This window comes from Toxoplasma gondii, chromosome XI (assembly GCF_000006565.2).
Source record: "Toxoplasma gondii ME49 chromosome XI, whole genome shotgun sequence".
Taxonomy (NCBI): Eukaryota; Apicomplexa; class Conoidasida; order Eucoccidiorida; family Sarcocystidae; genus Toxoplasma; species Toxoplasma gondii.
Genome location: NC_031479.1, coordinates 54745 through 64990, shown reverse-complemented (window position 1 = coordinate 64990; position 10246 = coordinate 54745). Strand labels below are relative to the sequence as shown.

The window sequence follows — 10246 nt, the reverse complement described above, 5'->3', positions numbered from 1 at the left end:
AATGCAAGTCCGGTTGCATCGCGGATGGGCTTCTAGGGATTGTCTGGCAGACCAGCGGATTCAAAGCGTTCCATATTGGATGGTGCAGACTCAGGGGGAAATACGGAAAAATCTGTGGAGGGCGGCGTGAAGCCAGGGCTCAGGTCGGCGAATTTTTGCAATGAGCTGATGTGGTTTCACTTCCTGGCGCATGTCGCTTAGGGCGAGGCACAACATGGGATGGTGTGTTCTATCAGCTCGAGGAGGTAAGTGCAGTCACTGAAGCATGTCATACAGTGCACGAGAAGCTATAACCAGGCAGCGTGGCCGACAAATGCAATACGTGGTCCGCCCAGCCTGGTTGCTTTTCTCAGGAGCCCAAACGGGGGTAGCCGCTACTACGCTTTATTACACGACCCAAGATATGTGCTCCGTATGGAGCAGGTTTGTGGTACTTCACGAAGATGTCTTCCGTGCCTCCGAGGCGCCCAGCTTCCCTGATTGCTGTGGCTGGATGCTTGCGTCAGTTTCATTGATCCCTCTGTGCTCTCACCTTGGGCATCCGCTCTAGACTGCTCATTTGTGACGCGTAACCGCAAACTGAGCGATAGCGAAGTGCGTTGTAGAACTGCATCTCGGTCTTGTTCTGCATCATGTGTCTGGTAGTACCTGCGAGGTTGTCGCCGCTGCTATGGTGGTGACTGCAGGGCATGGCGGTGACTTGTGAGGATGGTGGTGGCTTCTGGGTATGGTGCGTGATATTCAGTGCGTTTTAGTTATATACACGAGAGTCGAAAAATGGTTTCCATTAAGTGTTTTGTGCTCAATGGTGACCACCACATTGTTGAAGCACTCTGCTGGTGTTTTCTGTGGCGGTGTTGGCCACAGCGCGTTCATGCTTGTGGTGATCCAGAAGTGGGAGGCGTGTCGCAGACCTTCAGGTCTGTGTATTGGCTCGGGGCGCTTGCATGGTGCGTAAGTCATGAGTGGTGTTTGCGCCCATGGTGTGGTATTGGGGGATTGTGAGCATGATATTTGAATGAATTTCGTGATAAGAAATGTGTTTGCCACGCATCAGCCCACTCTGCATGTCTTGTGAATTGGGGCCTGGCTCCGTAGCTCGTAGGCCTAGGAGGGTGTTTGCGGGTGTTGAGATGATGCTATGGAGGATAATTACAGTGACAAAGGAGCTTTCGGAGAGTAGTGACACCGACGGTGGGTGGACGCGGACGACGACAGAAGATTTTGCCTCCTGAATCAAAGAGAGCATGGCCCGCATTGCGTCTGTACCTGATGCCGTGGCGGCCATATTGCGGATCCGGGGAGTGACATTGAGAGCACAAGGCAGTTGGTGATCGGGATTAGATTGTGAGGTAGCTTGTGTTCTCGTGCTTTGGAATGAGCAAGAAGTTCCGGTGATGCGAGAGCCAGATGTGTCAGAATGGCTGAGGCTTCTGCTTGATGGCGTGTGCGGGGGTGCCAGGTCTTCCGCAACGCAATCGAATGTATGTATTGCTAAGGAATATCCTGTTTGTTAGGAGGCCACAGTGCGGCACCTACAGAGCGTTGCTGGTTGCCTACCCTCTCAGGTGGCCCTGGCTGTCTTCACAACGTGGCACATGCCGCTCCATTCTCTTTTGTAAATTCAGGTTAAGAAGGTAGGGTGTGTGGGATTTCGTTTTGAAGACGGAGAACTGACGCTTGTTTCGGGCGGGAGTAAGATTGTCGGTTTGTGGGATTGGGGCTGGCGATCCGGGAGGTTTGTGAGTGCGTTTGGTGATCATGAGACGCTTGATTCGGAGCCGACGGTCGCGGTCGGGGCACTGACAGTTCGACAGTGCTTTGGGGCTACCAGAGCGGGCAGATGAGCAACAGAACTTATGTGAAAAAAGGCACCGCAGGTTGATGCCCGTGGATATTTCTGTCTCCGTGCGCCTATGCAATCTTTAGTGGCCTGCCCGCTGCGTGGGGCCTGCGGTGGGTGTTTTTAGACAGGAGCGGTCTAGTCACATGTAGGTTCTGACGGTTGCTCTTTGAGAGCAGACCAGGTTCTGAATGAGAGTGTTATACGGAGAGTGATAGCGGTAGGACGTGCTTTTGAAAATGGACACGTGGTTCGAGCACAGTTTATTTCCGGTTGGATGCTGTGTTTTTCGGAGTAGTTGCACTCTCTCCTACATGCACGATTTGCTGCGGCTCTAAAGGGTTGATGTGTGTACATCAGCTATGGAGTTGTCGATCGGGGCTGGAGGCGGCAGCTGGCTTGCTGTAGTGGCATCAAAGCGAGCGTTACATATCGAATGCGTGCCTTGTTGCGTGATGGTACGTTCTCTGTATCTCGATGTGGATAGGCCTACCAACCGTTTCACTGTCTCGCTGAGTGAAACCAGCATCCTCCCGGGAGATGCTGCAATTATTGCTGCACATTGCTGTCACACCGGGTGGCTCACTGTTGCAACCAGGTTGTACGCCAGCGGTGGAGGGTCGAAAGAGACACTGACGCGAGAAGGCCGTAGTCAAGGCCTGTCTGTAGTCACGGTCAGCGGGTGGAATAGATGCCGTTTGGGAAGCGAGGCCGCTTGTTGTAGCTATGTTGGGGAGGGAATTGTTCAATATTAAGATATTTGGGATGCGGGTCACTTGCTTTTACGCGAGCAGTAACGAGTTTCATTGAGATGAGACAAGCATCATGGCTTTGTTGTTGGGTAGCATGTATCCTTCAATTTAAAGTACCATTTTTGCACCCGGGATACTACTCTCAGTCTCGAAAGCAACGCCCAGGATAGGCCATGATGTCAGGTGTGAGAGTGTATGACCATAGGCGCAGCATTTGCCGCCTGCATGTGGCAGGTGCTTTGTAACGTGGAGTGGACTACTGCAGTGGCGTGGCCAGATTTCGTGCGGTGGTATTGGGCCACACTGTCAGAACCGTCTTGAGTCGGTTTAGTAGTTCCACTTTGCTACATAGAGCTGCTGGTTCCCATCTGTTTCCTATCTTCAGCTGAAACTGGTACGATGCAGGTGGATTTGAAATCTCGTGATAGCACACTCTTCTGTAGTGACACTGTCGAGCGCAGACACTCGTGTATGAAGGGGTGTCTTCGATTAGTGTTGTGGCGGCGTGTAGCATGCATACGCACTCATGATGCCGGTTGGTTTAGAGCGTTGCCTGTGTCTTGTCGAAGTGTAACTGTCGGTTTTGCGGTGATCACTGGACGACTCTCCTGTCTGGTTCATTGCGCATGCTTTGCTGACGGGTTGTCGTGCCGGGTGTTGCTTCAGACTAACGGAGTATGCTCTAAGCGGAAGAGGTGGCCAGCACATTGTTAAAAACCCCTCCTGGTTTTTTGTGTGGCGGGTGGTAACTACAGGGCTCTCATGTGTGTGGCGCTCCAAACGTGGGAATCGTGTCGCAAGCCTGCGAGTACTAGTTATTCTCTTGGGACGGTTGCATGGAGCGTAAGCCATGAGTGGTGTTTGCGCCGACGGTGTGGGAGTAAGGATGATGTTCATGTATTTCGAATAGGCTTTGTGGTAAGAAATTCGCACTGTTACATGAGGACTGATTCTGGGTGCCTGATGGCTTCGGTCGTTGCACTTTTCAGGCTGTAAGGCCGTGTTTAGAGAGTGTGTGCCCGTGTTGAAATGATGTTCCGGAGGATAATCATAGTGACAAAGGAGCTTTCGGAGGGTAGTGACACCGACGGTGGGTGGGCGCGGACGACGACAGAAGATTTTGCCTGCTGAGATCAAAGATCGCTTGGCCCGCATATCGTCTGTGCGGACATAATGCGGGTCCGGGGAGTGACACTGAAGGCGCAAGCATTATTGGTGATATGGATGTTCCGGTGCACGAGAACCAGATGTGTCGGAATGGGTGACGCGTCCTCTTGAGGGCGTGTACAGGGGTACCAGGTTTTCCACAGTGCGGTCGAACATACGTGTTGCTAACGAGTCGCTTCATGAGTGAGGAGGCCATATCAGAACGCCTACATGGCATGTCTCATTGCTTACCGTGTCCGAGGGCCCTCGATGTCTTCACAACGTGGCTCCTGTCGATTGTTTGTCGTCTTGGTTTTCAGGTTCAAGGAGTAGGTCGTGAGGAATTAGATGAAGACGGAGAGCCGCCGCTTGGTTGGGGGCGTGGTGGAAGGCGAGGCGATTGGCAAACTGTGTCAGACAGGGGTGGCCGCCTCGGGACGTTTGTGAGGGTGTCTGTTGAAGATGAAGATGCATAGGCTTGCAGATTAGGAAATGCGACGCTGAAAGCGTGCTCGTGTTGAGGGGCTTCAGAAGAGGGGGGTTGGCGGGCAGGGTTACGAAAGGCAAGCTACATCACCAATACGTTCATCGCAGTGCTTTGGACGGGTTACTGTGTTTTCCGCCAGCCGTTGAAGGTACGTTATTGTCGCAAATGTCCGTGACAATATTTGAAAAGATAGTTTGAGCATCGGCAAGTGCACGTGCGCAGCTGACTCGATTTTATGATTGATTCAGGCCGTCGACCTCCCGCACATGTGCTGTTGTGTGTCACTCACCGGCGGCGGTATCGGGAAAATGACGTGTTTTGACAAGCATGTGGTGTTCGGATAGGAGGACTAGATACCCCGCATCCCTATAGGAGGGTACCTGGTCTCCGTTGGGGTCGGCGTGTCACTGTGGTTCGAGCTGACGCCAGTGAGGCATGATACGTGACTATTCCCGGGAATCTGCTGTTGCCTCTATAGTTGTGCGGTGTGCCGGTGCTGCGCGAGTTGCGTGACGGTTGCTCGGCGTGGCTTCGGACACTTTTTGTTTCCTTAGGTATGTTTGTTATGATGGAAGAGGTCGCAGCTGTCTCCATAATCAACACTTTTGCCCATACCCGTTCTGCTTCACAGGATGTAGGCAAACGCTGCAGGAATTGTGCAAATTTCGACGAAAGGGAGTCTTCCGGGGAGAGGATGAGTCAGAAGCGTCTCTCATCACGATAGCAACAGTGACGCATAATGTCGGAGGCGGGAAGGAATAGTTCGCGTCTCGGTAGATCAGCACAGATGCTCATGGGGTTGCCTTTTCGGATATGTGCATGCGAGGGACGGTTGGAAGGGTGTGGGACAAGGACCAGGAGATACGCAGGGTCACGCGAGGTCGAGGAGGTTGAATTCGAAGTGACATTTATCGGATGGGTTCTGCGAGGGACTAGATGTTGCCATGATGGCAGTGGCAGATGTGTTCCTTTAGTCGATGGCGCGCACTATAAGGGTGTTGGACATCCAATTATGAACGTTGGCGTAGCGATTAATGACACTCCTTCGTCTCTGGCGACTACGTCAGGTCAAGGAAGTATGTCGTTGGGAGATTCGGTGTGGTGGTGGAGTGCCATTGAATTTTTGAGGGTACCGACGAATGGTATGCGAGCAGAATTGGCGCGCGTGAGTGTCTATAACAGCGGTTTATGGCGATGGCGAGTTTCAGTGTTCGGTTGCGGCTAGCGGCAAGTGGGCACGGACACGTGTTCGATTTGGAAGGCATTCCAGAAGCAGTGGACGGGCGGAGGGCTAGACTACGGGCGACCTGCTCTAGCAACACTTACATTCTCGATGGTCTGAGGAAGGCACTGTGTGTTTCGCCAGCTTATGCTCGTAGGCATTCATTGTGCACGGTTCTGTTGCAGTGGGTACATTTAATATGTGCGAATCCGCAGTGAAGTCATATCAAGAAATGCGTCGCTCACATGATTGGAGGTCGACAGCAGCCGCTACACGTGAGGCCGCGTAACGGTCATTACGAAGCAAGCTAGCGCGAGCTGCCTTAGAACGTGTGATCGTGTAGCGCAACGAGAGCAGCCATCGTTCTCTAAGAATTGAAGAGACAGGGCGGTAGTCGCGACGAGGGCAAGTCTCGTCTTTGATTTTCTCATATTCTCTCAGCTGCCTGCTTGCCCGTGACTCGTTCTGTCATGCTATGTGCGCCCACAGAGGCAGGAATGCATGTGGATTTTGGGTCCCGTAGCTTATTGATTGTCCTTGTCCTGCAATACGTGCGAAAGGACGGTTTTATACTGAGGAACTCGGGCGCTCTGTCTACTGGGATTGTATCGAGAAAGCACACCGTGCATAAGTGAAAATGTGGCAATTTCGCTTTTTCCTGTGTGCAAAGAACCAGCAGACGTGCCCGCACTTGTGTTACTAACCATGCTTTCCTTTGTCCATGCAACGTTACTGATAACAGTCGCAAGATTCACACTGCGTTATTCGTATTGATTCTGTGCAGGAACTCCCTCTGTCCCGCTCCCGCTGCCCATAAATGTGTCTTGATCTACCAACAACCTGAAACTTGATTTCCAGCAAACGCTGACGTGAGTCGCAATCCCATGTCTGCTTCCTCTTGTACGATATTTAGGGCGTTGTGTTCATTTCTGACAGACTGTAGGCATTAGGTCAGGCATTTCCAATTCAGTCCAGAGTGGTCATTTAAACGAGAGTGTCAAACGCAGCGGTGAGTCACTCGCAAGAGAGCAAGACTGTCGGAGGACAGAGGGTGATCACAGGGGGAGTTCGTTATTCTTTTTTGGCAAGCGCGTTAGTTCGAGGAGTATTTGTGTTGGAACCCTGTGCGTCGTGAGGCGACGCAGCAACACAGTTCAGGAAATGTTAAGCATGGTATTGATGTCCCACATCGTGCTACGTTCACTCTGAGGCTGACGACAAGTCCCATCAGTAGAAATGAAGCGGTGTTGCAAGGGGCGACGGTTGCGCAATGCACGGCAATATTCATCGGCGGTAGGGATTAGGCAGCAAGTTGAAATGTCTTTGAATTGAAAAGTCATTTCACACGTCAGATGAGGCGTAATTATCAGGGAAGCCTGGCGGGTTGAACCCAGTCTCTCATAAGGGTGGATATGCTCACGATGTGGCTCCTTCTGCGTCTTTGGCTTAATCGGGTCTAGATGATGTTGGTAGGTAATGAGGGAAGTGGATCGAAGAAGTGCCAGTGCATTTCTTTTCGAATGAGAGTGCTTTGCATATGGGCAGTGGCGAAGTTTATCGGAGCGGAGCACGTGTCGGTAGCTCTATTCGATTAGTGATGACTGTGAAACCCCTTGTTCCGAGCCGTTGGAGGGGCGACAGACATTACCGCTAGTGCAGTGCTGCAGCACAAACTTCATTTAATGTCTGGTGATGAGAACACCGACTGTTTTGTTAGATGCTGCAAGTACGCCATCGCTCCGCTTGAATCAGTAGCAGTGTTTAAAATGAGGAGGTGCCAGTTCTTCAGGGCGTCATACCACGAACCGGGTTCGATCCTTAATCTCGGACGTCAGTGGCAACTACAGGTGATGTCATGCGTCTGAGTCGGGACCACTAGTGTGAAGTTTCGTAAAATGCCAGTTGGTATATTGCCGAAACTTCCTTTTCATGGAAATGGGAAGATTCGAAAGTTCTTCCAGCTCAGTTGCAATGTTTGCTTTGAGTCGCCTTTTTCTCGACCTCCGGATCTCCTTTTTGTCTCTGATATGTTTGTTCTGTTCCCGGCGGCACGAAAGTAGCGCATGAGTCACAGTGCATGGTGAGGCTCCACCATCGTCGTGCTGATCCTGTCTACGGCAAGACGTTGTTTTAACTTATATATTCGCGCGCCCTATGGAAATGGAATGTGTCGACATTGCTGTATAGTGTGAGTGGATTCAGAAGAGCGATTGTTGTCGTTCTATCATTCCTAGCAGTGTTTGTCTCCATTCCTGTTTTCCGATAAACCCTCTCGGGCATTTCTATGCTAATAAGCATATCAGTGCTTGGTCGCCTGCTTCGCAACGCATTGGTCATATTTACCTTGGTGAGGAATTGCTCACACATAGCCGCTGTTGTTGTTGACACAGTTTTGCCTATATGAGCTGTGAGGTTTGCAACACGTCTCGGCTCCGCTTCAGGATGTCTCGTGTCTCTTCGCCGCTGTTCCAGCCCTATGTCTGACACAAAAAACGCGGCGATGCGGGCTGTTCCCAACAGACTAGCAGCACCTCGTCGCAATACAACTCGATTGTACACGAAACATTAGACGGTGTTTTGGAGGGAGATGATGCATCAAAAGCATGTCCTCGTCGCCATGGAAAGGCTGACAGCTGCCAAACGAGGGTGACGGTACTAGTTGTTCGTGGCTCTGGACAAAAAAGTCTGAAACTCGTAGGGTCGCCTGGACAAGATACCTGTGTGGGCTGGGCGATTAAATGGGGGGGGGGGGTACCAAGGGATCGGGGCTGGTAAGGGTTCAGAAGTGTCGCATTGGTGTATGTGGCATGGCGTATGGGGGGAGATGGGTTCAACAGGGATCTGAATGTTACCATGAGGGAAGCGATTTGTGTATTCTCTGGGCGTTGCGTGTCCACTATGCAGTATGCGCATCAGTGACAGGCCTTCCACGGCGCGATGGAATACGTTCCGGGAAGCAAGCAGTAATTGGGAAACGAGGCGATCCTCTGATGCCATCAGAGCGATAGAAGTTGCTCTTCGTTTCAGATTTTCTTGGGTTTTTTCTCAGCATCACGCCCGCCAAACCGTTGCCTTTATTGGATACTTACCTAGTCGGTAAGCAGGGAGAAATAGGTTGTTTGAGAAGAAACTGATGCGTTGTGGGGAAGCGTCGCCTAACGATTTGACTGAGTCGAGCAGGGCCGGAGGCATGTGAGTGATTGGAGGACCAGAAAGCAGTGCGTCGGAACCACCCGCGAATGTCGGTGCGCTGCCTGCATTGTGGCTTCGTAAGCGTCCCGTGCGTTGTTATTGTTGAGAGTCGTGACTTCGGGTCAGGTTCTGTAGAAACGCCTCTATTCTACCGTTGCAATACAGGACCAACTGGTATTTTCATCAGCCGGTGCAGGTAAGCCCTCTAACGCGAGGTTTGGTGGCACTATTGCGAATGAAGTATCGGGAGTCTGCAGGGGTTTGCCACAGGCAAGGATTCATGTTCGATGTAGACCTGCAGCACCGACCTGTGGTGCCGGGAACCGAGGGAGCATGTGACGCTCCTTTTCGTGAACACTCAACGTAGCAGAGCGCCCTGGCTGACAAGAAGTGACGGGGGGAATCTCAAATTTGCAGCTGGCTGCGCTTGCCCAACTCGCTTCTTCCCTGATCTTTGCTTTCCATCTAATCTCTCATTGATTTGCTACGTTCTCACCAAAGAGGCTCGGTGGCAGTTGAACCGGAAGGCCATGTGATGGATTGATGCGCGTCGTGGTGTCTGCTGTCTGTGGAAGGACGTTCGTTCCTTTGTGATTTTCTAGCAGGGCGGCTGATGCCGTGAAGAAAGCAGCCATATGCAGGCAGGCAGGCAGGCAGCGTTTTGAGGGGCTTTTTGGGAAAAAGACCTGGTTTGCATGGGATTCGGAGCCTTGTTGAGTTCTGCTCTCATACCAGCGGTCCACGATGTCTGACTGATCTGCGGAAAATTGTGACTCGTAACAGTTGTACAGCGTGCTGTTGTTGCGCATGAGATGCGGTTTTAGCAGAAGGGACTTTCGGGTTCCTGTCCTTGTGGTTACCTGGTGTTGATTCACATGACGATGCATCCATTTGACTTTTTGTTGAAGACTTCTCGGATCAGTGGTTATCGGGACCTCGGTGAATCGGGAATATCGTCAGTCACAGCGAGGCTGACAGCTGCCAAACGAGGGTGACGGTACTAGTTGTTCGTGGCTCTTGACGAAAAAGTCTGAAACTCGTAGGGTCGCCTGGACAAGATACCTGTGTGGGCTGGGCGATTAAATGGGGGGGGTGGCAAGGGATCGGGGCTGGGAAGGGTTCAGAAGTGTCGCATTGGTGTATGTGGCATGGCGTATGGGGGGAGATGGGTTCAACAGGGATCTGAATGTTACCATGAGGGAAGCGATTTGTGTATTCTCTGGGCGTTGCGTGTCCACTATGCAGTATGCGCATCAGTGACAGGCCTTCCACGGCGCGATGGAATACGTTCCGGGAAGCAAGCAGTAAGTGGGAAACGAGGCGAGCCTCAGAGGCCGTCACGAGAGGAGCTCCGCGTTTTTTCTTCGACGGATTTGAAACGCCTGATGTAGTATTTGTGGCCGCGTCTTCGTTCTTTTCCGTGCTCAGGCACAGGACGTACGTCACTAGGAATTTAGGGTTCGTGATGGGTTGTAAATTTATTGCTTGACGAATTGGCGGACTGCGCGCGAGAGGGCCCAGCAATTCGTCATGTGCAATTTAGTCGGGGTGCTGGCGCCACGTTGATTTGAAGGGCTGCCAAAGCAGGCTACGTAGCAGAAGGG

At 51.9% G+C, this 10246-nt stretch overlaps 2 protein-coding genes across 2 annotated transcripts; both read left to right on the top strand.

Moving 5' to 3' along the window:
* Positions 1–214: 214 nt before the first annotated feature.
* Positions 215–2598, top strand: TGME49_307060 (hypothetical protein; the record flags this gene model as incomplete). Its single annotated transcript, XM_018782515.1, has 5 exons — positions 215–245; positions 1099–1194; positions 1463–1484; positions 1629–1637; positions 2442–2598. 5 exons carry the CDS (start codon positions 215–217, stop codon positions 2596–2598), a joined length of 315 nt encoding a protein of 104 aa, XP_018635662.1.
* Positions 2599–3983: 1385 nt separating this feature from the next.
* On the top strand, positions 3984–9955 carry TGME49_307070 (hypothetical protein). The gene is made up of 2 exons (XM_018782516.1): positions 3984–5304; positions 5595–9955. Exons 1-2 carry the CDS (start codon positions 4968–4970, stop codon positions 5666–5668), a joined length of 411 nt encoding a protein of 136 aa, XP_018635663.1. The 5' UTR covers positions 3984–4967; the 3' UTR covers positions 5669–9955.
* The last annotated feature ends 291 nt before the right edge of the window (positions 9956–10246 follow it).

Coding starts and splice junctions, on each gene's coding strand:
- TGME49_307070 (XM_018782516.1), top strand. CDS start 4,968: ATGTCGGAGGCGGGAAGGAATAGTTCGCGTCTCGGTAGATCAGCACAG. Junction 5,305..5,594: donor GACTACGTCAGGTCAAGGAA/GTATGTCGTTGG, acceptor GTGTTTCGCCAG/CTTATGCTCGTAGGCATTCA.